The sequence below is a fragment of the Zonotrichia albicollis genome, chromosome 1 (genome assembly GCF_047830755.1).
Source record: "Zonotrichia albicollis isolate bZonAlb1 chromosome 1, bZonAlb1.hap1, whole genome shotgun sequence".
Taxonomy (NCBI): domain Eukaryota; kingdom Metazoa; phylum Chordata; class Aves; order Passeriformes; family Passerellidae; genus Zonotrichia; species Zonotrichia albicollis.
Genome location: NC_133819.1, coordinates 154,932,854 through 154,958,370, shown reverse-complemented (window position 1 = coordinate 154,958,370; position 25,517 = coordinate 154,932,854). Strand labels below are relative to the sequence as shown.

General features: G+C 43.3%; 1 protein-coding gene across 2 annotated transcripts in view; it reads left to right on the top strand.

The window, feature by feature from the left end:
* Positions 1-25,517, top strand: part of ZFTRAF1 (zinc finger TRAF-type containing 1) — a 29,663-nt gene that overhangs the window by 2,514 nt on the left and 1,632 nt on the right. For both annotated transcript variants that reach the window (XM_074558553.1, XM_074558557.1), the window contains exons 2-3: positions 12,206-12,444; positions 16,693-16,904. In XM_074558553.1, the coding sequence (XP_074414654.1) occupies positions 12,206-12,444; positions 16,693-16,904 (451 nt within the window). The remainder of the gene's footprint in view (positions 1-12,205; positions 12,445-16,692; positions 16,905-25,517) is intronic.

Genomic DNA, 25,517 nt, shown 5'->3' with positions numbered 1-25,517 from the left:
GGGACACAGGGACACCCCTTGGGGTGACAGGGACAGAGCCAAGGTGGCACCGGGACAGCTCTCAGGGGATGGGGACACCCCCAGGGCAGTGCCACCACTTTTGGGGACACGGGGACAGCCCCTGGTGGCACTGTCACCCTCCCTTGGTGTCATTGTCACCCTCCTGGTGGCATTGTCATCCCTGTGGTGTCCCTGTCACTGCTTTGGTGGCCCTGTCACCCCTATGGTGGCCCTGTCACCCCTTGGTGTCATTGTCACCCTTTTGGTGTCCCTGTCGCACTGGCACTGTCACCTCTCTGGTGGCCCTGTCGCCCCTCTGGTGGCCCTGTCATCCTTCTGTGGCATTGTCACCCATTTGGTGTCCCTGTCACCCCCCTGGTGGCCCTGTCACCCCTGTGGTGTCCCTGTCACTGCTTTGGTGGCCCTGTCGTCCCTCTGGTGGCCCTGCCACCCCCTTAGTGGCACTGTCACCCCCCTGGTGGCACTGTCACTGCTTTGGTGTCCCTGTCACTGCTTTGGTGGCCCTGTCACCTCTCTGGTGGCCCTGTCACCCTTCTGTGGCATTGTCACCCATTTGGTGGCCCTGTCACCTTCTTGCTGGCCTTGTCACCCCCCTGGTGTCCCTGTCACCCCTTGGTGTCATTGTCACCCTTTTGGTGTCCCTGTCACCCCCTGGTGTCCCTGACACCCCTTGGTGTCATTGTCACCCTTTTGGTGGCCCTGTCACCCCCCTGGTGTCATTGCCACCTCCCTGGTGTCATTGTCACCCCTCTGGTGGCCCTGTCACCCCCCTGGTGGCCCTGTCACCCCTGTGGTGGCCCTGTCACTGCTTTGGTGTCCCTGTCACCCCTGTGGTGTCCCTGTCACCCTTTTGGTGGCACTATCACCCCCCTGGTGTCCCTGTCACCCCCCTTGGGCACAGCCGGTGTCACCCCAGGGTTTTTGTCACCCCCTGTCCCTTCAGGGCTCATCGAGGGCCACCAACGTCCCCTCAGGGCCACCAAACCCTGCCAGGGTGTCCCTGTCCCCTCCTGGGCCACCAAACCCCTGCCAGGGTGTCCCTGTCCCCTCCTGGGCCACCAAACCCTGCCAGGGTGTCCCTGTCCCCTCCTGGGCCACCAAACCCCTGCCAGGCCCACCAAGGCCTCACTTTGTCCCCTCAGGGCCACTAAACCCTGCCAGGGCCACCAAACTGTCCCAGGGGCCACCAAGGTCTCACTTTGTCCTCTCATGGGCCACCAAACCCTGCCAGGGCCACCAAACCGTCCCAGGGGCCACCAAAAGTGTCCCAGAGTGTCCCTGTCCCCTCATGGGCTGCCAAACCCTGCCGGGGCCACCAAACTGTCCCCTCAAGGTCCTTCTTGTCCCCTCCAGGGGTCACCAAACCCCTGCCAGGGCCACCAAATCCTCCTGGGACCACCAAAGTTCCCTCCTGGGCCACCAAAGTGTCCTCAGGGGCCACCAAACCTCCTCAAGGTCTCCCTGTCCCCTCCTGGGCCACCAAAGTCACCTCAGGGGCCACCAGACTGTCCCAGGGGCCACCGATGTCCTCTCATGCCCACCAAAAGTGTCCCAGAGTGTTCCTGTCCTCTCAGGGGCCACCAAAGTCACCCCTGGGCCACCAAGGGCTCACTTTGTCCCCTCCTGGGCCACCAAAGTCACCTCAGGGACACCAGACTGTCCCAGGGGCCACCAAATCCTCCTGGGGCCACCAGAATTCCCTTCTGGGCCACCAAAGTGTCCTCAGGGGCCACCAAAGTGTCCTCAGGGCGTCCCTGTCCCCTCCTGGGCCACCAAAGTCACCCCAGGGTCACCAAAGTGTCCCAGGGCCACCAAACCCCTCAGGGTGTCCCTGTCCCCTCCTGGGCCACCAAAGTCACCCCAGGGCCACCAAGGTCTCCTGGGGGCCACCAAGGCCTGGGGCCACCAAAACCACCAAGGGGCCACCAAGGGCTCCTTTGTCACCCCAGGGCCACCAAAGTCACCGCATGGGCCACCACCAAAGTCCCCCCAGGTGCCATCAGGGCCTGGGGCTACCAAAGTCACCTCATGGACCACCAAGGGCTCCTTTGTCACCCCTGGGTCACCAAAGTGTCCCCAGGGCCACCAAACCCCTCAGGGTGTCCCTGTCCCCTCCTGGGCCACCAAAGTCACCTCAGGGGCCACCAGACTGTCCCAGGGGCCACTGATGTCCTCTCATGGCCACCAAAAGTGTCCCAGAGTGTCCCTGTCCCCTCCTGGGCCACCAAAGTCACCCCAGGGCCACCAAAGTGTCCCCCTGGGCCACCAGGGGCTCCTTTGGCACCTCCTGGGCCACCAAAGTGTCCCAGGGCCATCAAAGTCACCCCAGGGCCACCAAGGGCTCCTTTGTCACCCCTGGGCCACCAAAGTCCCCTCATGGCCACCAAACTATCCCAGGGGCCACCAAATTCTCCTGGGACCACCAAAGTTCCCTCCTGGGCCACCAAAGTGTCCTCAGGGGCCACCAAACCTCCTGAGGGTGTCCCTGTCCTCTCCTGGGCCACCAAAGTCACCCCAGGGCCACCAAGGGCTCACTTTGTCCCCTCCTGGGCCACCAAAGTGTCCCCAGGGGCCACCAAGGCCTGGGGCCACCAAAGTCCCCTCCTGGGCCACCAAAGTCACCTCATGGACCACCAAGGGCTGGGACTACCAAAGGCTCCTCTGGGGCCACCAAGGGCTCCTTTGGCACCCCTGGGCCACCAAAGTGTCCTCAGGTGCCACCAAAGTCACCTCAGGGTGTCCCTGTCCCCTCCTGGGCCACCAAAGTCACCCCAGGGCCACCAAGGGCTCCTTTGGCACCTCCTGGGCCACCAAACCCTGCCAGGGCCACCAAAGTCACCCCAGGGCCACCAAGGACTCCTGGAGGCCACCAAGGCCTGGGGCCACCAAGGTCTCCCCATGGGCCACCACCAAAGTTCCCTCAGGTGCCACCAAGGCCTGGGGCCACCAAAGTCACCTCATGGACCACCAAGGGCTGGGACCACCAAAGGCTCCCCATGGGCCACCAAGGGCTCCTTTGGCACCTCCTGGGCCACCAAAGTGTCCCAGGGCCACCAAAGTGTCCCAGGGGCCACCAGCCCTCCCCCAGGGCCACCAAAGGCCCCTCATGGGCCACCAAGGGCTCCTTTGTCCCCTCCTGGGCCACCAAACCCTGCCAGGGCCACCAAAGTGTCCCCTCAAGGTCCTTCTTGTCCCCTCCTGGGCCACCAAAGTGTCCCCAGGGCCACCAAGGTCTCCTTTGTCCCCTCCTGGGCCACCAAACCCTGCCAGGGCCACCAAAGTGTCCCCTCAATGTCCTTCTTGTCCCCTCCTGGGCCACCAAAGTCCCCCCAGGGCCACCAAAGTCACCTCAGGGTGTCCCTGTCCCCTCATGGGCCCCCACAGTCACCTCATGGGCCACCAAGGCCTGGGGCCACCAAAGTCACCCCAGGGCCACCAAGGTCTCCTGGGGGCCACCAAGGGCTCCTTGGTCACCCCTGGGCCACCAAAGTGTCCTCAGGGCCACCAAAGTGTCCCAGGGGCCACCAAAGTCCCCTCATGGGCCACCAAAGTCACCCCAGGGCCACCAAGGTCTCCTGGAGGCCACCAAGGCCTGGGGCCACCAAGGTCTCCCCATGGGCCACCACCAAAGTGCCCCCAGGTGCCACCAAGGCTTGGGGCCACCAAAGTCACCTCATGGACCACCAAGGGCTGGGACCACCAAAGGCTCCTCTGGGGTCACCAAGGGCTCTCTTTGTCCTCTCCAGGGCCACCAAAGCGTCCCTGGGGCCACCAAATCCTCCTCAAGGTCTCCCTGTCCCCTCCGGGGCCACCAAAGTCACCTCATGGGCCACCAGACTGTCCCAGGGGCCACCGATGTCCTCTCATGGTCACCAAAAGTGTCCCAGGGTGTCCCTGTCCCCTCCTGGGCCACCAAAGTCACCCCTGGGGCCACCAAGGTCTCCTGGGGGCCACCAAGGGCTCCTTTGGCACCTCCTGGGCCACCAAAGTGTCCCAGGGCCATCAAAGTCCCTTCATGGGCCACCAAGGTCTCCTGGGGGCCACCAAGGGCTGGGGACACCAAATGGTCCCCTGGGGCCACCAGGGGCTCCTTTGGCACCTCCTGGGCCACCAAAGTGTCCCCAGGGCCACCAAAGTCTCCAGGGTGTCCCTGTCCCCTCCTGGGCCACCAAAGTGTCCCCAGGGCCACCAAAGTGTCCTCAGGGGCCACCAAACCCCTCAGGGTGTCCCTGTCCTCTCCTGGGCCACCAAAGTCACCCCAGGGCCACCAAGGCAGGGATGGACAGGGGTTCATTAATGCTGCGGGTAATTAATGCTGGGATGGGATCCAATCAACTGCTGATCCATTGATTGAGTGATTGATTGAGTGATTGATTTGTTGATTAATTGCTTGGGGATTTCGTGTATGAATTGAAGAGTTGATTGATTAATTGAGGTATTGATTGATTGAGTAGTTCAGGGGTTAATTAGAGCTGGGGTTAATTAATGGCAGGGTGGGATCCAATGAATTGGGTATTGATTAAATAATTGATTGATAAATATAGAATTGATTGATTAATGGATTAACTAATTGAATTGGGTAGTTAATTAATCAATCAATCAATTAATTAATCAATTGGGTATGAATTAATTGATTAATAAATATAAAATTGATTCATTAATGGATTAACTAATTGAATGATTAACAAAATCTGGTATTAATTAGATGTGGGGCTAATTAATGCCAGGGTGGGATCCAATGAATTGGGTATTGATTAATTAATTGATTGATAAATATAGAATTGATTCATTAGAGGATTAACTACTGGAATTGGGTAGTTAATCAATTAGTCAATTAAATAATCAATTGGGTATTGGTTAATTGATTAATAAAATATATAATTGATTCATTAATGGATTAACTAATTGAATTGGGTAGTTAATTAATCAATCAATCAATTAACCAATTGGGTATGGATTAATTTATTAATTAAATTTATAATACAATTATATATTATATATACAATTACATATTATGTATATAATTGTATATTTATAAATATAAAATTGATTCATTAATGGATTAACTCATTGAATGATTAACGAAATCTGGTATTAATTAGATGTGGGGCTAATTAATGCCAGGGTGGGATCCAATGAATTGGCTATTGATTAATTAATTGATTGATAAATATAGAATTGATTCATTGGTGGATTAACTAATGGAATTGGGTAATTAATCAATCAGTCAATTAATTAATCAATTGGGTATGGATTAATTGATTAATTAATATAAAATTGGTTCATTAATGGATTAACTGAGTGAATTATTAATAAAATCTGGTATTAATTAGATCTGGGGCTAATTAATGGCAGGGTGGGATCCAATGAATTGGGTATTGATTAATTAATTGATAAATAGAGAATTGATTCATTAGTGGATTAACTAATTGAATTGGGTAATTAATCAATCAATTAATTAATCAATTGGGTATTGATTGATTAATAAATATATAAGTGATTCATTAATGGATTAACTAATTAAATTATTAACAAAATCGGGGATTAATTAGCTCTGGGGCTAATTAATGCCAGGGTGGGATCCAATGAATTGGGTATTGATTGATTCATTAATGGATGGATGGATTGATTGATTAATTAATTAATTGAGGGATTCATTGATGGGGTTAATTAAATTGTGGGGCAATTAAATCAGAGGGTAATTAATTCCAGGGTGGGATCCAATGAATTAGTTATTGATTGATTGATTACTTGATTAACTGATTGATTTATTGATTGATTTATTGATTGATTAATTAATTCAGGGATTGATTGGGGAATTAATTCTGGGATTAGTTAAATCTGGGACTAATTAATGCCAGAGTGGGAACCAATTAACTGAATAATTGATTGATTAATTGATTTATTTAGGGGTTAAATAAATCTGGGGCTAATTAATGCCCGGATGTGATCCAATTAATTAATTACTGATTAATTCATTCATTAATTAATTGCTTGATTAATTTATTAATTCATTCATTATTTAATTGATTCATTAATTGATTTAGTTAATTGATTCACTAAATGTGGGATTAATTAATTCTGGGACTAATTAATGCCAGGATGAGATCCAATGAATTGGTTATTGATTGATTAATTGATTAATTAATTGATTAACTAAATCTGGGACTAATTAATGCCAGGATGGGATTCAATTAATTAGTTATTGATTGATGAATTGATTCATTAATGGATTGATTGATTGATTGATTAATTCAGGGATTTATTGATGACTTCATTGTGGGGTTAATTAAATCTGGGACTAATTAATGCCAGGATGGGAACCAATTAAATGATTAATTGATTGATTATTTGATTAAGAATTGATTAATTTTGGGGTTAATTAAATCTTGGGCTAATTAATGCCAGGATGGGATTAAATTAATTAATTATTTATTAATTAATTGATTGATTTATTAATTGATTGATTAATTGACTGATTAGTTGATTGATTAATTCAGGGTTTAGTTGATTGATTAACAAAAATTGGGACTAGTTAAATGTGGAATTAATTCAATGAACAATTCAATTTATTGGGAATCAATTAATTGATTAATTAGTTGATTAAATTGGGAATATTAGGGATCAATAATGGGGAAAAATATTGATAAATAAGGGATTAAAAATTGTGGGAAAGGCAAATAAATAAGGGAGGAAAATGAGGAAAATTGGGAATATTTTGGATAAATAATTGGGGGAATTGTTAATTAATAAAGTGGGAAAATGGGGAAAAATTGGGATTAATTTGGATTAATAATAGGGGGAAATATTAATAAATTAGGGATTAAAATGAGGAAAAAAGGTGGGAAAATGGGAAAAAAATAGGAATATTTAGGATAAATAATTGGGGGAAATATTGATAAATAAGAGAGAAAAATGGGGAAAAATTTGGAATATTTGGGATAAATAATTGGGAAATATTGATAAATAAGGGATTAAAATGGGAAAATATTGTGGGAAAATGGAAATAAATAAATGGAAAAATTGGGAATATTTGGGGTAAATAATGGGGGAAAATATTGATAAATAAGAGAGAAAAATGGGGAAAAATTGGGAATATTTGGGATAAATAATGGGGGGAAATATTGATAAATTAGGGAAGGAAATGAGGGAAAATTTGGAATACTTGGGATAAATAATAGGGGGAATTGTTAATTAATAAAGTGGGAAAATGGGGAAAAATTGGGAATATTTGGGATAAATAAGTAGGGGGAAAATGAGGAAAAATTGGAAATATTGGGATAAAGAATAGGGAAAATATTCATAAATTAGGGATTAAAATGAGGAAAAAAGGTGGGAAAATAGGAAAAAAATAGGAATATTTGGGATAAATAATAGAGGAAAATATTGATAAATAAGAGAGAAAAATGGGGAAAAATTTGGAATATTTGGGATAAATAATTGGGGAAAATATTGATAAATAAGGGATTAAAAATGGGAAAAATGGTGGAAAATGGAAATGAATAAGGGAGGAAAATGAGGAAAAAATTGGAATATTTGGGGTAAATAATGGGGGGAAATATTCATAAATAAGGGAGGAAAAGGAGGAAAAATTGGGAATATTTGGGATCAATAATTGGGGGAAAATATTGATAAATAAGGGATTAAAAATGGTGGGAAAGGGAAATAAATAAGGAAGGAAAATGAGGAAAAATTGGGAATATTTGGGGTAAATAATTGGGGAAAATATTGATAAATAAGGCATTAAAATGGGAAAATATTGTGGGAAAATGGAAATAAATAAATGGAAAAATTGGGAATATTTGGGGTAAATAATGGGGGAAAATATTGATAAATAAGAGAGAAAAATGGGGAAAAATTGGGAATATTTGGGATAAATAATGGGGGAAAATATTGATAAATAGGGGATTAAAAATGGGAGAATATTGTGGGAAAATGGAAATAAATAAATGGAAAAATTGGGAATATTTGGGATAAATAATTGGGGGAAAATATTGATAAATAAGAGAGAAAAATGGGGAAAAAATTGGAATATTTGGGATAAATAATTGGGGAAAATATTGATAAATAAGGGATTAAAAATGGGAAAATATGGTGGGAAAATGGAAATAAATAAATGGAAAAATTGGGAATATTTGGGATAAATAATGGGGGAAAATATTGATAAATAAGAGAGAAAAATGGGGAAAAATTGGGAATATTTGGGATAAATAATTGGGGAAAATATTGATAAATTAGGGATTAAAAATGGGAAAATATGGTGGGAAAATGGAAATAAATAAATGGAAAAATTGGGAATATTTGGGATAAATAATGGGGGAAAATATTGATAAATAAGAGAGAAAATGGGGAAAAATTGGGAATATTTGGGATAAATAATTGGGGAAAATATAGATAAATTAGGGAGGAAAATGAGAGAAAATTGGGAATATTTGGGATAAATAATTGGGGAATTGTTAATTAATAAAGTGGGAAAATGGGGAAAATTGGGAATATTTGGGATAAATAAGTAGAGGGGAAAAAGGGGAAAATTGGAAATATTGGGATAAATAATAGGGAAAAATATTCATAAATTAGGGATTAAAATGAGGAAAAAATGGTGGAAAATGAGGAAAAATTGGGAATATTTGGGATAAATAATTGGGGAAAGTATTGATAAATAAGGGATTAAAAATGGGAAAAATGGTGGGAAAATGAGGAAAAATTTGGAATATTTGGGATAAATAATTGGGGAAAATATTGATAAATAAGGGATTAAAAATGGGAAAATATTGTGGGAAAATGGAAATAAATAAATGGAAAAATTGGGAATATTTGGGGTAAATAATTGGGGAAAATATTGATAAATAAGAGAGAAAAATGGGGAAAAATTTGGAATATTTGGGATAAATAATTGGGGAAAATATTGATAAATAAGAGATTAAAAATGGGAAAATATTGTGGGAAAATGGAAATAAATAAGTGGAAAAATTGGGAATATTTGGGGTAAATAATGGGGAAAATATTGATAAATAAGAGAGAAAAATGGGGAAAAATTTGGAATTTTTGGGGTAAATAATTGGGGAAAATATTGATAAATTAGGGAAGGAAATGAGGGAAAATTGGGAATACTTGGGATAATAATAGGGGGAATTGTTAATTAATAAAGTGGGAAAATGGGGAAAAATTGGAATATTTGGGATAAATAAGTAGGGGAAAATGAGGAAAAATTGGAAATATTGGGATAAATAAGAGGGAAAAATATTCATAAATTAGGGATTAAAATGAGGAAAAAAGGTGGGAAAATGAGGAAAAAATAGGAATATTTGGGATAAATAATTGGGGAAATATTGATAAATAAGGGATTTAGAATGGTGGGAAATGGAAATAAATAAGGGAGGAAAATGAGGAAAAATTGGGAATATTTGAGATAAATAATTGGGGGAAATATTGATAAATAAGGGATTAAAATGGGAAAAAGTGGTGGAAAAATGGAAATAAATAAGGAAGGAAAATGAGAAAAAATTTGGAATATTTGGGATAAATAATTGGGGGAAATATTGATAAATAAGGGAGAAAAGGGAGAAAAAATTTGGAATATTTGGGATAAATTACAAGGGATGTATTGATAAATAAAGGGGGAAAATTAGGAGAAAAAAGGTGGGAAAATGGGGATAAATTGGCAATATTTGGGATAAATAATAGGAAAAAAAATTCATAAATAAGGTGGGAAAATGAGGATAAATTGAGAATACTAGGGATAAATAAAGGGTGAAAATATTGAAAAATAACGCAGGAAAATGGGGGAAAATTTGGAATTTTTGGGATAAATAATGGGGGGAAATATTGATAATAAAAAAATGAGGAAAAAAGGATGGAAAATGAGAATAAATAAGGTGGGAAAATGCAGATAAATTAGGAATATTAGGGATAAATATTAAGGATTAATTACAGATATATTCAGGAAAAATGAGAGATAAATTTCAGGATAATTCCCAGAATAATTTAACCCTTGAAGACCCAGAATGGAGCTTTTCCATGGGGATTTTTGGGTTCCACCATCACCATGTCCACCCCGTGCCTCAGTTTCCCTTCCACCAACCCAGCCCCAAATTCCAACAGAACAAAATTCACCAAAATTCCTGTTTTTTCTCATTTCCCAGTGCAACCATGGGAAATTCCAATGGGAAATTGGGGATCAACGGGGAATCAATGGGGAATGGACAATCAATTGGAACCAATGGGAATCAATGTGGAATCGATGGGGAATCGATGGGAAATCAATGGGGAATGGGCAATCAATGGGCAATCAATGGGGAATCAATGGGGAATCAATGAGAATTGGGGATCAATGGGGAATTCCAACGGGAATTGGGAATCAATGGGCAATCAATGGGGAATTCCAATGAAGAATCAATGGGGAATCAATGGGGAATTCCAATGAAGAATCAATGGGGAATCAATGGGGAATCAATGGGGAATTGGGAAACAATGGGAATCAATGGGGATCAATGGGAATCAATGGGGAATTGGGAAACAATGGGAATCAATGGGCAATCAATGGGGAATCAATGGGGAATTGGGAATCAGTGTGCAATTGGGAATCAATGGGGAATCAATGGAGAAGTCCAATGGGGAATGGGGATCAATGGGGAATCAATGGGAAATCAATGGGGAATCAGTGGGGAATCAATGGGAACTCAATGGGGAATCAATGGGAACTCAATGGGGAATCGGGAATCAGTGTGCAATTGGGAATCAATGGAGAGTCAATGGGGAATCAATGGGAACTCATTGGGGAATCAATGGGGAATTGGGAATCAATGGGGAATTGGGAATCAATGGGGAATCAATGGGGAAGTGGGGATCTATGGAGAATTGGGAATCAATGGGGATTTCCAATGGGGAATCAATGGGAAATCAATGGGGAATTCCAATCGGGTATTGGGAATCAAGGGGGAATCAATGGGGAATTCCAATAGGGAATTGGGAATCAATGGGGAATCAATGGGAAATCAATGGGGAATTGGCAATCAATTGGGAATCCATGGGAATCAATGGGAATCAATGGGGAATCCATGGGGAATTGGGAATCAATGGGGAATTCCAATGAGGAACTGGGGATCAGTGGGGGATCAATGGGGAATTCCAGTGGGAAAAAATGGGAATAAATGGGAAATTCCAATGGAAAATGGGGATAAATGAGCAGAAATAATGGGGGAAAAGGAGGAAAAATTTGGAATATTCAGGATAAATAATTAGGGAAAATATTGGCAAATAAAGGGGGCAAATGAGGGGAAATTGAGAATATTTGGGATAAATAATGGGGGGAAGTTATTGATAAATAAAAGAGAAAAATGAGGAAAATTGGGAATATTTGGAATAAATAAATCCTAAAAATCTGAAAAATTCCCATTTTTTCCGTCCCCAGTGCGCCAACGGGCACCTGATGTGCGCGGGATGTTTGATGCACTGCTGGGAAATGGGGAATTCCAATGGGAAACTGGGAATCAATGGGGAATCAATGGGGGATCAATGAGAATCAATGAGGAATTGGGGATCAATGGGAAATTCCAATGGGGAATCAATGGGGAGACAATGGGAATTGGGGATCAATGGGGAATCGGGAATCAATGGGAATTGGGAAACAATGGGAATCAATGGGAATCAATGGGAATCAATGGAGAAGTCCAATGGGGAATGGGGATCAATGGGGAATCAATGGGAATCAATGGGGATCAATGGGAATCAATGGGGATCAATGGGAATCAATGGGGGATTCCAATGGGAAAAAGAGGGAAATTGGGGAGAAATAATGGGGAAAATGAGGATAAATTGGAAATATTTGGAATAAATAATAAGGGAAAATATTGATAAATAAGGGAGGAAAATTCATAAAAATGGGAATAATTTGCAAAAATAATAGGGGAAAAATACTGATTAAAAAACGGGGGGAAAATGAGGAATTAAATGGTAAAACTGAGAATTAAATATGGGGAAAATTGCAATTAAAAAGGTGGGGAAAGGGGAATAAAAACGGGCCAAAATTTAAAATTGAAAAGGGTAGAAATACGAGCAACTGAATGGGAAAAATTTCAATTTCAAACGTGGGTAAATTATAATTAAAAATTCGTGAAAAATGTGAAATTAAATGGAAAAATACCACTAAAAATATTAAAAAATTCCCATTTTTTTGTGTCCCCAGTGCACCAACGGGCACCTGATGTGCGCGGGGTGTTTCATCCACCTGCTGGCGGACTCGCGGCTGAAGGAGGAGCAGGCCACGTGTCCCAACTGCCGCTGCGAGATCTCCAAGAGCCTCTGCTGCCGCAACCTGGCCGTGGAGAAGGCGGTCAGCGAGCTGCCGGCCGAGTGCGGCTTCTGCGCCCGCCAGTTCCCCCGCTCGCTGCTCGAGCGCCACCAGAAGGAGGAGTGCCAGGACAGGTCCGTTTGGGGGAATTTTGGGGAATTTTTTTGGAATTTTTAGAATTTTTTTTGGAATTTTTTTGGAATTTTTGGGATTTTTTTTTGGAATTTTTTGGAATTTTTTGGGGGATTTTTTGAGGTGTTATGAGGTCTCGAGGTGGTTTTTGGTGGATTCCAGGTGGTTTGGGATGGTTTGGAGGTATTTTTGGTGGTTTTGGGATGGTGGGACACCTCGAAGTTCTTGAGATCTTCCTTGGAGCCCCATTAGAAGAATGTGTGGGATTTTTTGAGGTGTTATGAGGTCTCGAGGTGGCTTTTGGTTGATTCCAGGTGGTCTGGGGTGGTTTTGAGGTGTTTTTGGTGGTTTTAGGGTGGTGGGACATCTCAAAGTTCTTGAGATCTTTGGAGCGCCACCAGCAGGAGGTGTGCCATGACAGAAGGAGGTTTTTTGGGGATTTTCTGTGGTTCTGGGGCAGTTTTTTGTGGTTTTGAGGGGATTTTTGGTGGTTTTGGGGTGGTGGGACACCTCAAAGTTCTTGAGATCTTCCTGGCAGCGCCACCAGAAGGAGGAGTGCCAGGACAGGTCCGTTTGGGGGAAATTTTGGGGAATTTTTTTTGAATTTTTAGAAATTTTTTTGGAATTTTTAGGTATTTTTTTGGAATTTTTGTGATATCTTTTTTTTTTATTTTTTTGAGGTGTTATGAGGTCTCAGGGTGGTTTTTGGTGGATTCCAGGTGGTTTGGGGTGGTTTGGAGGTATTTTTGGTGGTTTCGGGATGGTGGGACACCTCAAAGTTCTCGAGATCTTCATTGGAGCAGCACCAGGAGGATGTCAAGATAGGTGATGGATGGGAATGGTCCTACCTGGGATTTTTGAGAATTTCTGGGGATTTTTTGGTATTTTCTGATGGTTTTTGGTGGTTTCTGGATGGTGGGACTCCTCAAAGTTCTTGAGATCTTTCTTTGGAGCACCATCAGAAGGACGTCGGGGATTTTTTCTGAGACATTTTGGGGTCTCCAGGTGGTTTGGGTGGTATTGTGTTGGTTTTTGGTGTTTTTGGGGTTGTTTTTGGTGGTTTTGGGGTGGTTTAAGTGGTTTTGGGATGGTGGGACACCAAGAAGTTCTTGAGATCTTCCTTGGAGCACCATGACAAAGATGTCAAGGATTTTTTGAGGTATTTTGGGGTCTCGAGGTGGCTCTTGGTGGATTCCAGGTGGTTTGGGGTGGTTTGGAGGTATTTTTGGTGGTTTTGGAGTGGTGGGACATCTCGAAGTTCTTGAGATCTTCCTGGCAGTGCCACCAGAAGGAGGAGTGCCAGGACAGGTCCGTTTGGGGGAAATTTTGGGGAATTTTTGGGAATTTTTAGGAATTTTTTTGGAATTTTTCTGATTTTTTTTGGATTTTTTAGGAATTTTTTTGGAATTTTTTGGATTTTTTTTGGAATTTTTTGGATTTTTTTTTTGGGATTTTTTGAGGTGTTATGAGGTCTCGAGGTGGTTTTTGGTGGATTCCAGGTGGTTTGGGGTGGTTTCGAGGTGTTTTTGGTGGTTTTGGGATGGTGGGACACCTCAAAGTTCTTGAGCTCTTCCTGGCAGTGCCACCAGAAGGAGGAGTGCCAGGACAGGTCCGTTTGGGGGAATTTTTTTGGAATTTTTTTTGATTTTTTTTTTAATTTTGGGGATTTTTTTTTTTATTTTTGGAATTTTTTTTGAATTTTTGAGATTTTTTTGGGTTTTTTTTGAGGTGTTATGAGATCTCGAGGTGGTTTTTGGTGGATTCCAGGTGGTTTGGGGTGGTTTTGAGGTATTTTTGGTGGTTTTGGAGTGGTGGGACACCTCGAAGTTCTTGAGATCTTCCTGGCAGTGCCACCAGAAGGAGAAGTGCCAGGACAGGTCCGTTTGGGGGAATTTTTGGGAATTTTTTGGGAAATTTTAGAAATTTTTTTTGAATTTTTCAGGTTTTTTTTGGGGATTTTTTGAGGTATTATGAGGTCTCGAGGTGGTTTTTGGTGGATTCCAGGTGGTTTGGGGTGGTTTCGAGGTATTTTTGGTGGTTTTGGGGTGGTGGGACACCTCAAAGTTCTTGAGATCTTCCTTGAAGCACCATCAGAGGTAGTGTCAGAATGCCAGGACAGGTCCCTTTGGGGGAAATTTGGGGAATTTTTTTGGAATTTTTTTGGAATTTTTTTTGGAATTTTTAGGATTTTTTTTGAAATTTTTAGGGATTTTTTTGGGGATTTTTTGAGGTGTTATGAGATCTCGAGGTGGTTTTTGGTGAATTCCAGGTGGTTTGGGGTGGTTTTGAGGTATTTTTGGTGGTTTGGGGATGGTGGGACACCTCAAAGTTCTTGAGATCCTCCTTGGAGCAGCACCAGAAGAATGTGTGGGATTTTTTTGAGGTATTTTGGGGTCTCGAGGTGGCTTTTGGTGGATTCGTGGTGGTCTGGGGTGGTTTTGAGGTGTTTTTGGTGGTTTGGGGATGGTGGGACACCTCAAAGTTCTTGAGATCCTCCTTGGAGCAGCACCAGAAGAATGTGTGGGATTTTTTTGAGGTGTTATGAGGTCTCGAGGTGGTTTTTGGTGGATTCCAGGTGGTTTGGGGTGGTTTGGAGGTATTTTTGGTGGTTTTGGGGTGGTGGGACACCTCGAAGTTCTTGAGATCTTCCTGGCAGTGCCACCAGAAGGAGGAGTGCCAGGACAGGTCCGTTTGGGGGAATTTTTTTGGAATTTTTTTTGAATTTTTGGGAATTTTTTCAGAATTTTTAGGGATTTTTTTTGAATTTTTTTGGAATTTTTAGGAATTTTTTTTGGAATTTTTTTGGAATTTTTTGGAATTTTTTAGGAATTTTTTGGGGATTTTTTTTGGGATTTTTTGAGGTATTTTGGGGTCTCGAGGTGGTTTTTGGTGGATTCCAGGTGGTTTGGGGTGGTTTGGAGGTATTTTTGGTTGTTTTTGGATGGTGGGACACTTCGAAGTTCTTGAGATGTTCTTCGGAGCACCAGCAGAGGTAGTGTCAGAATGCCAGGACAGGTCCATTTTGGGGAATTTTTTTTGGAATTTTTGGAATTTTTTTGGGGATTTTTTTGAGGTGTTATGAGGTCTCGAGGTGGCTTTTGGTGGATTCCAGGTGGTTTGGGGTGGTTTGGAGGTATTTTTGGTGGTTTTAGGGTGGTGGGACATCTCAAAGTTCTTGAGATCTTTGGAGCGCCACCAGCAGGAGGTGTGCCATGACAGAAGGAGGTTTTTTGGGGATTTTCTGGGATTTTCTGTGGTTCTGGGGCAGTTTTTTGTGGTTTTGAGGGGATTTTTGGTGGTGTTGGGATGGTGGGACACCTCGAAGTTCTTGAGATCTTCCTGGCAGTGCCACCAGAAGGAGAAGTGCCAGGACAGGTCCGTTTGGGGGAATTTTGGGGAATTTTTTTGGAATTTTTGGGATTTTTTTCAGAATTTTTAGGGATTTTTTTGGAATTTTTAGGGATTTTTTTGGAATTTTTGTGATTTTTTTTTGGGATTTTTTGAGGTGTTATGAGGTCTCGGGTAGGTTTTTGGTGGATTCCAGGTGGTCTGGGGTGGTTTTGAGGTGTTTTTGGTGGTTTTTGGATGGTGGGACACCTCAAAGTTCTTGAGATCTTCCTTGGAGCAGCACCAGAAGAATGTGTGGGATATTTTTGAGATATTTTGGGGTCTCGAGGTGGTTTTTGGTGGATTCGTGGTGGTTTTTGGTGGTTCTGAGGTGTTTTTGGTGGTTTTGGGATGGTGGGACATCCCAAACTTCTTGAGATCTTCTTTGGAGCACCACCAGAAAGATGTCAAGGATTTTTTGAAGTATTTTGGGGTCTCGAGGTGGTTTTTGGTGGATTCCAGGTGGTTTTTGGTGGTTTCGAGGTATTTTTGGTGGTTTTGGGATGGTGGGACACCTCAAAGTTCTTGAGAACATCATTGGATCAGCAGCAGAAGGATGTGTGGGATTTTTTTGAGGTGTTTTGGGGTCTCGAGGTGGCTTTTGGTGGATTCGTGGTGGTCTGGGGTGGTTTTGAGGTGTTTTTGGTGGTTTTTGGATGGTGGGACATCCCAAACTTCTTGAGATCTTCCTTGGAGCCCCACCAGCAGCACTGTGAGCACCACTGAGGGCTGGCAATGGTCCTGCCTGGATTTTTAGGGATTTCTGGGGCTTTTTTGAGCTCTTGGACCATTTCTACACCAAATCTCCCCAGAATCCCACCAGATGTCCCCAGATGTCCCCAGATGTCCTCTTCTCTCCGCAGGGTGACGCAGTGCAAGTACAAGCGCATCGGGTGTCCCTGGCAGGGCCCCTTCCACGAGCTGTCGGTGCACGAGGCCGAGTGCTCGCACCCCACCAAGACGGGCAACGAGCTCATGGACATCCTGGACGAGATGGACCAAACGCGCAAGAAGGAGATGCAGCTCTACAACAGCATCTTCAGCCTGCTCAGCTTCGAGAAGATCGGCTACACCGGTACGGGGCCACCACAATTCCAGAGAATTCCATGAAATTCCCAAAATTTATGGGGTTTTTTGGAGGTTTTATGGGGTCTTCTGAAGGTCCTCCATGGATTTCAGAAGGTTTTATGGGGTCTTCAGAAGGTTCTTTGAGGTTTTCAGAAGGTTTTATGGAGTCTTCTGAAGGTTCTCCATGGTTTCCAGAAGGTTTTATGGGGTTTTCTGAAGGTTTTATGGAATCTTTTGAAGGTTCTTTGAGGTTTTCAGAAGGTTTTATGGAGTCTTCTGAAGGTTCTCCATGGTTTCCAGAAGAATTTATGGGGTCTTCTGAAGGTTCTCCATGGTTTTGAGAAGGTTTTATGGGGTCTTCTGAAGGTTCTCCATGGATTTCAGAAGGTTTTATGGGGTCTTCTGAAGGTTGTCCATGGTTTCCAGAAGGTTTTATAAAGTCTTCTAAAGGTTCTCCATGGTTTGCAGGTGGTTTTATGGGGTCTTTAGAAGGTTCCTTGAGGTTTTCAGAAGGTTTTATGGAGTCTTCTAAAGATTCTCCATGGTTTTGAGAAGGTTTTATGGAGTCTTCTGAAGGTTCTCCATGGTTTTGAGAAGGTTTTATGGGGTCTTCTGAAGGTTCTCCATGGTTTGAGAAGGTTTTATGGGGTCTTCTGAAGGATCTCCATGGTTTTGAGAAGGTCTTATGGGGTCTTCTGAAGATTCTCCATGGTTTTGAGAAGGTTTTATGGAGTCTTCTGAAGGTTCTCTATGGTTTTCTGGAGGTTTTATGGGGTCTTCTGAAGGTTCTCCATGGTTTTGAGAAGGTTTTCTGGGGTCTTCTGAAGGTTGTCCATGGTTTTTAGAAGGTTTTATGGGGTCTTCTGAAGGTTCTCCATGGTTTTCTGGAGGTTTTATGGAGTCTTCTGAAGGTTCTCCATGAATTTCAGAAGGTTTTATGGAGTATCTTAAAGAATCTCTATGGTTTTGAGAAGGTTTTATCGGGTCTTCAAAAGGTTCTCCATGGTTTTTAGAAGGTTTTATGGGGTCTTTTGAAGGTTCTCCATGGTTTTGAGAAGGTTTTATGAGGTCTTCTAAAGGTTCTCCATGGTTTTGAGAAGGTTTTATGGAGTTTTCTGAAGGTTCTCCATGGTTTCCAGAAGGTTTTTTGGGGTCTTCTGAACGTTCTCCATGGTTTTGAGAAGGTTTTATGGAGTCTTCTGAAGGTTGTCCATGGTTTCCAGAAGGTTTTATGGAGTCTTCTGAAGGTTGTCCATGGTTTTGAGAAGGTTTTATGGGGTCTTCTGAAGGTTCTCCATGGTTTTCTAAACTTTTTATGGAGTCTTCTGAAGGTTCTCCATGGTTTTGAGAAGTTTTTATGGGGTCTTCAGAAGGATCTCCATGGTTTGCAGGTGGTTTTATGGGGTCTTCTGAAGGTTCTCCATGGTTTCCAGAAGGTTTTATGGGGTCTTCTGAAAAGTCCTTGAGGTTCTCAGAGGGTTTTATGGGGTTCTTCAAGGGTTTTATGGGATTTCGAGAAGTTCTTATTGGGTTCTCCAAATGTTCTCCATGGTTTTCAGAAGGTTTTATGGAGTCTTCTAAATGTTCTCCATGGTTTCTAGAAGGTTTTATGGTGTCTTCTAAAGGTTCTCCATGGTTTTGAGAAGGTTTTATGGGGTCTTCTAAAGGTTCTCCATGGTTTCCAGAAGGTTTTATGGAGTCTTCCAAAGGTTCTCCATGGTTTTGAGAAGGTTTTATGGCGTCTTCTGAAGATTCTCCATGGTTTCCAGAAGGTTTTATGGGGTCTTCTAAACGTTCTCCATGGTTTTGAGAAGGTTTTATGGGGTCTTCTGAAGGTTCTGCATGAATTTCAGAAGGTTTTGTGGGGTCTTCTAAAGGTTCTCCATGGTTTTGAGAAGGTTTTATGGGGTCTTCTGAAGGTTATCCATGGTTTTCTGGAGGTTTTATGGGGTCTTTTGAAGGTTCTCCATGGTTTTGAGAAGGTTTTATGGAGTCTTCTGAAGGTTGTCCATGGTTTCCAGAAGGCTTTGTAGGGTCTTCAGAAGGTTCCTTGAGGTTCTCAGAGGGTTTTATGGGGTTCTTCAAGGGTTTTACGGGATTTCAAGAAGGTTTTATTGGGTTCTCCTAAATATTCTCCATAGTTTTCAGAAGGTTAAATGGGGTCTTCTGAAGGTCCTCCATGGTTTCCAGAAGATTTTGTGGCGTTCTTCAAGGGTTTTCCATGGCTTTGAGAAGGTTTTATAAAGTTCTCCGAAAGGTTCTCCATGGTTTCCAGAAGGTTTCATGGGGTCTTCAGAAGGTTCCTTGAGGTTCTCAGAACGTTTTATGGAGTTCTGTGAAGGTTTTATGGGGTCTTCTGAAGGTTCTGCATGAATTTCAGAAGGTTTTATGGAGTTTTCTGAAGGATCTCCATGGTTTGCAGGTGGTTTTATGGAGTCTTCTGAAGGTTCTCCATGGTTTTGAGGTGGTTTTATGGGGTCTTCAGAAGGTTCCTTGAAGTTCTCAGAAGATTTTACGGGGTTCTTCAAGGGTTTTATGGGATTTCAAGAAGGTTTTATCAGGTTCTCCAAAGGTTCTCCATGGTTTCCAGGAGGTTTTATGGGGTCTTCTGAAGGTTCTCCATGGTTCTGAGAAGGTTTTATGGGGTCTTCAGAAGGTTTCTTAAAGTTTCCAGAAGGTTTTATGAGGTTTTCTGAAGGTGTCATGAGGTTCTCAGGAGGTTTTATGGAGTTCTTCAAGGGTTGTCCATGGTTTCCAGAAGGTTTTATGGAGTCTTCAGAGGTTCTCAGAACGTTTTATGGAGTTCTGTGAAGGTTTTATGGGGTCTTCTGAAGGTTCTGCATGAATTTCAGTAGGTTTTATGGAGTTTTGTAAAGGATCTCCATGGTTTTTAAAAAGGTTTTATGAGGTCTTCAGAAGGTTCTCCATGGTTTCCAGAAGATTTTATGGCGTCTTCAGAAGGTTCCTTGAAGTTCTCAGAAGATTTTATGGGGTTCTTCAAGGGTTTTATGGGTTTTTGAGAAGGTTTTATGGGGTTCTCCAAAGGTTCTCCATGGTTTCCGGAAGGTTTTATGAGGTCTTCAGAAGGTTTCTTGAGGTTCTTAGGAGGTTTTATGGGGTCCTCCAAGGGCTTTCTATGGTTTCCAGAAAGTTTTATGGGGTTTCCAGAAAGATTTATGGGGTCTTCGGATGGTCTTATGGGGTTCTCCAATGCTTTTCCATGGTTTCCAGAAGATTTTATGGGGACTCCAGGAGGTTTTATGGGGTCCTCCAAAGGTTCTCCATGGTTTCCAGAAAGTTTTAAGGAGTTTTCTGAAAGCTCCTTGAAGTTCTTAGAAGGTTTTATGAGGTTCTCCAAGGGTTTTCTGTGGTTTTTAGAAGGTTTTATGGAGTCTTCTGAAGGTCTCTTGAGGTTCTCAGAAGGTTTTATTGGGTTCTCCAAAGGTTCTCCATGGTTTGCAGAAGGTTTCATGGGTTTTTCAGAAGGTTCCTTGAGGTTCTCAGGAGGTTTTATGGGGTCCTTCAAGGGCTTTCCATGGTTTTCAGAAGGTTTTATGGGGTTTGCAGAAGGATTTATGGGGTCTTCAGATGGTCTTATGGGGTTCTCCAATGCTTTTCCATGGTTTCCAGAAGATTTTATGGGGTTCTCCAAAGGTTCTCCATGGTTTCCAGAAGGTTTTATGGAGTTTCCTGAAAGTTTCTTGTAGTTTTTAGAAGGTTTTATGAGGTTCTCCAAGGGTTTTATGTGGTTTTCAGAAGGTTTTATGGAGTCTTCTGAAGGTCTCTTGAGGTTCTCAGAAGGTTTTATGGGGTTCTCCAAAGGTTCTCCATGGTTTGCAGGAGGTTGTTTTGGGTTCTTCAAGAATTGTCCACGGTTTTTAGAAGGTTTTATGGGGTTCTCCAAGGGTTCTCCATGGATTCCAGAAGCTTTTATGGGGCCCTCAGAAGGTTCTCCATGGTTTCTAGAAGGTTTTATGGAGTTCTTCTAAAGGTTTTTCATGGATCCCAGAAGGTTTTATGAGGTTTTCTGAAGGTTCTCCATGGTTTGCAGGTGGTTTTGTGGGGTCATTATAAGGTCTTATGGGGTCCTCCAAAGGTTCTCCATGGGTTCCAGAAGGTTGTTTTGGGTTCTTCAAGAATTGTCCACGGTTTTTAGAAGGTTTTGTGGGGTTCTCCAAGGGTTCTCCGTGGATTCCAGAAGGTTTTATGGGGCCTTCAGAAGGTTCTCCATGGTTTCCAGAAGGTTTTATGGAGTTCTTCTAAAGGTTTTTCATGGATTCCAGAAGGTTTTATGGGGTCTTCAGAAGGTTCTCCATGGTTTGCAGGTGGTGTTGTGGGGTCTTCATAAGGTCCTATGGGGTCCTCCAAAGGTTCGCCATGGATTCCAGAAGGTTTTATGGAGTCTTCTAAATGTCTTTTGAGGTTCTCAGAAGGTTTTATGGGGTTCTCCAAAGGTTCTCCATGGTTCCCAGAAGGTTGTTTTGGGTTCTTCAAGAATTGTCCATGGTTTTTAGAAGGTTTTATGAGGGTCTCCAAGGGTTTTTCATGGTTTCCAGAAGGTTTTATGGGGCCTTCAGAAGATTCTCCATGGTTTCCAGAAAGTTTTATGGAGTCTTCTAAAGGTCTTATGAGGTTCTCAGGAGGTTTTATGGGGTTCTTCAAGGGTCCTCCATGGTTTCCAGAAGGTTTCATAGGGCCTTCAGAAGGTTCCTAGAGGTTCTCAGAAGGTTTTATGGGGTCTTCAGAAGCTTCTCCATGGTTTTGAGAAGGTTTTGTGGGTTCTTTAGAAGGTTCCTTGAGGTCCTCAGAAGGTTTTGTGGGGTCTTCTAAACTTCCTCCATGGATTTCTGAAGGTTTTATGGGTTCTCCTGAAGGTGTCTTGAGGTTCTCAGGAGGTTTTATGGGGTTTCCAGAAGGTTCCTTGAGGTTCTCAGAAGATTTTATGGGGCCTTCAGAAGGCTCTCAATGGTTTCCAGAAGGTTTTATGAGGTCTTCAGAAGGTTCCTTGAGGTTCTCAGGAGGTTTTATGGGGTTTTCCAAAGGTTCTCTATGGTTTCTAGAAGGTTGTTTTGGGTTCTTCAAGAATTTTCCACGGTTTTCAGAAGGTTTTATGAGGTTCTCCAAGGGTTTTCCATGGTTTCCAGAAGGTTTTATGGGGCCTTCAGAAGGTTCCCTGAGGTCCTCAGAAGGCTTTATGGGTTCTCCAAAGGTTCTCCATGGATTCCAGAAGGTTTTATGGAGTTTTATGAAGATTTCCTGAAGTTCTTAGAAGGTTTTATGGAGTTCTTCAAGGGTTTTCGATGGTTTCCAGAAGGTTTTTTGGGGTTTCCAGGAGGTTCCTAGAGGTTCTCAGAAGGTTTTATGAGGTTTGCTGAAGGTTCTCCATGGTTTGCAGGAGGTTGTTTTGGGTTCTTCAAGAATTGTCCACGGTTTTTAGAAGGTTTTATGGGGTTCTCCACGGGTTCTCGATGGTTTCCAGAAGGTTTTATGGGGCCTTCAGAAGGTTCTCCATGGATTCCAGAAGGTTTTATGGGGTCTCCTGAAGGTTTTCCATGGTTTTGAGAAGGTTTTATGGGGTCTTTTGAAGGTTCTCCATGGATTCCAGAAGGTTTTGTGGGGCCTTCAGAAGGTTCCCTATGGATTCCAGAAGGTTTTATGGGGTTCTCCAAGGGTTCTCCATGGTTTTCAGAAGGTTTTATGGGTCCTTCAGAGGTTATTCATGGTTTTCAGAAGGTTTTATGGGTTCTCCAAGGGTTCTTGATGGATTCCAGAAGGTTCTCCATGGTTTCCAGAAGGTTCTCCATGGATTCCAGAAGGTTTTATGGCTTCTTCAGAAGTTTCCTCGAGGTTTTCAGAAGGTTTTATAGGGTTCTCCAAGGGTTCTCCATGGATTCCAGAAGGTTTTATGGAGTTTTCTGAAGGTCTCTTGAGGTTTTCAGAAGGTTTTATGGGGTTCTCCAAGGGTTCTCCGTGGATTCCAGAAGGTTTTATGGGGCCTTCAGAAGGTTCTCCATGGATTCCAGAAGGTTTTATGGGGTCTCCTGAAGGTTTTCCATGGTTTTGAGAAGGTTTTATGGGGTCTTTTGAAGGTTCTCCATGGATTCTAGAAGGTTTTGTGGGGCCTTCAGAAGGTTCCCTATGGATTCCAGAAGGTTTTATGGGGTTCTCCAAGGGTTCTCCATGGTTTTCAGAAGGTTTTATGGGTCCTTCAGAAGGTTATTCATGGTTTTCAGAAGGTTTTATGGGGTTCTCCAAGGGTTCTTGATGGATTCCAGAAGGTTCTCCATGGATTCCAGAAGGTTCTCCATGGTTTCCAGAAGGTTCTCCATGGTTTCCAGAAGGTTTTATGGGGTCTTCAGGAGGTTCCTGGAGGTTCTCAGAAGATTTTTGTGGGATCCAGGTGAACCCTTTTGAGATCTGGTGAAAATTTTGGGAATTCTGTAGGATAACGGTGAGTCCTGTTGGGGTCCATTGATAATTCCGGGAATTTTGTAGGATCCTGAATCCCATTGGGGTCAGATGGGAATTTTGGGAATTTTGTGGGATCCTGGGGAATCCTTTTGGGATCGGATGAGAATTTTGGGATTTCTTTAGGATAACGGTGAATCCTTGTAGGATCCAATAATAATTTTGGGAATTTTGTAGGATAATGGGGAATCCTTTTGGGATCTGATGATAAATTTGGGAATTTTGTAGGATATCGGTAAATCTGATAATTCCGGGGATTTTGTAGGATCCTGGTAACTCTTGAGGGGATCCAGCGATAATTTTGGGAATTCTGTGGGATAACAGTGAATCCTTTTGGGATCTGAGGATAAATTTGGGAATTTTGTAGGATCTTGGTGAATCCCATCAGGGTCCAGAGATAATTTTGGGAATTTTGTAGGATAACGATGAATCCTCTCAGGATCTGTTGATAATTTGGGGAATTTTGTGGGATAACGATGAGTCCTCTTGGGATCCATTGAAAATTCCGGGAGTTTTGTGGGATCCTGAATCCCATTGGGATCTGATGGGAATTTTGGGAATTTTGTGGGATCCTGGGGAATCCTTTTGGGATCAGATGGGAATTTTGGGATTTCTTTAGGATAATGGTGAATCCTCGTAGAATCCCATAATAATTTTGGGAATTCTGTAGGATAACGGTGAATCCTTTTGGGATCTGATGATAATTTTGGGAATTTTGTAGGATAACGATAAATCTGATAATTCCGGGGATTTTGTAGGATCCTGGTAACCCTTGAGGGGATCCAGCGATAATTTTGGGAATTCTGTGGGATAACGGTGAATCCTTTTGGGATCTGAGGATAAATTTGGGAATTTTGTAGGATAACAGTGAATCCTTTTGGGATCTGATGATAAATTTGGGAATTTTATAGGATAATGATGAATCCTCTCAGGATCTGTTGATAATTTGGGGAATTTTGTGGGATAACGGTGAATCCTTTTGGGATCCATTGACAATTCCGGGAATTCTGTCGGATCCTGATGAAGCCGCTTGGAAACTTGGGATAAACTTGGGAATTCTGCGGGATCCGGGTGAATCCCTGTAGGATGCGGTGACAATTTCTGGGATTTTGTAGGATCCTGGGGAATCCTTCTGGGATCTGATGGGAATTTTGGGAATTTTGTAGCATCCTGGTAACTCTTGACGGGATGCAGTGACAATTTTGGGAATTTTGTGGGATAATGGTGAATCCTTTTGGGATCCAATCAGAATTTCGGGAATTCTGTCGGATCCTGGGGAATCTTTTTAGGATCCAACGATCGTTCTGGGAATTTTGCAGGATCCAGGTGAATCCTTGTGGGATCCATTGATAATTCCGGGAATTTTGTAGGATCCTGAATCCCATTGGGGTCAGATGGGAATTTTGGGAATTTTGTGGGATCCTGGGGAATCCTTTTGGGATCAGATGGGAATTTTGGGATTTCTTTAGGATAACGGTGAATCCTTGTAGGATCCAATAATAATTTTGGGAATTCTGTAGGATAATGGTGAATCCTTTTGGGATCTGATGTTAAATTTGGGAATTTTGTAGGATAACGGTGAATCTGACAATTCCGGGGATTTTGTAGGATCCTGGTAACTCCTGAGGGGATCCAGCGATAATTTTGGGAATTCTGTGGGATAACAGTGAATCCTTTTGGGATTTGATGAGAATTTTGGGAATTCTGTAGGATAACGGTGAATCCTGTTGGGATCCAGTGAGAATTCCAGGAATTTTGTAGGATTCTGGTGAACTTTATTGGGATCCGAGGGTGCTTTCTGGAACTTTCTAAGATCTTGATGAATCCGTAGGAATTCAGCAACAATTCCTGCCCTATCCCAACCTTTTTCCCATCTCATCCCAATTTTTTTCCACCTTTTCCCCCATTCCCAGAGGTTCAGTTCTGCCTGGATGGACTGGGATGGACTGGGATGGACTGGGATGGACTGGGATGGACTGGGAGGGACTGGGATGGACTGGGATGGACTGGGATGGACTGGGATGGGACTGGGATGGACTGGGACGGACTGGGATGGACTGGGAGGGACTGGGATGGACTGGGATGGGACTGGGATGGACTGGGATGGACTGGGAGGGACTGGGAGGGACTGGGATGGACTGGGACGGACTGG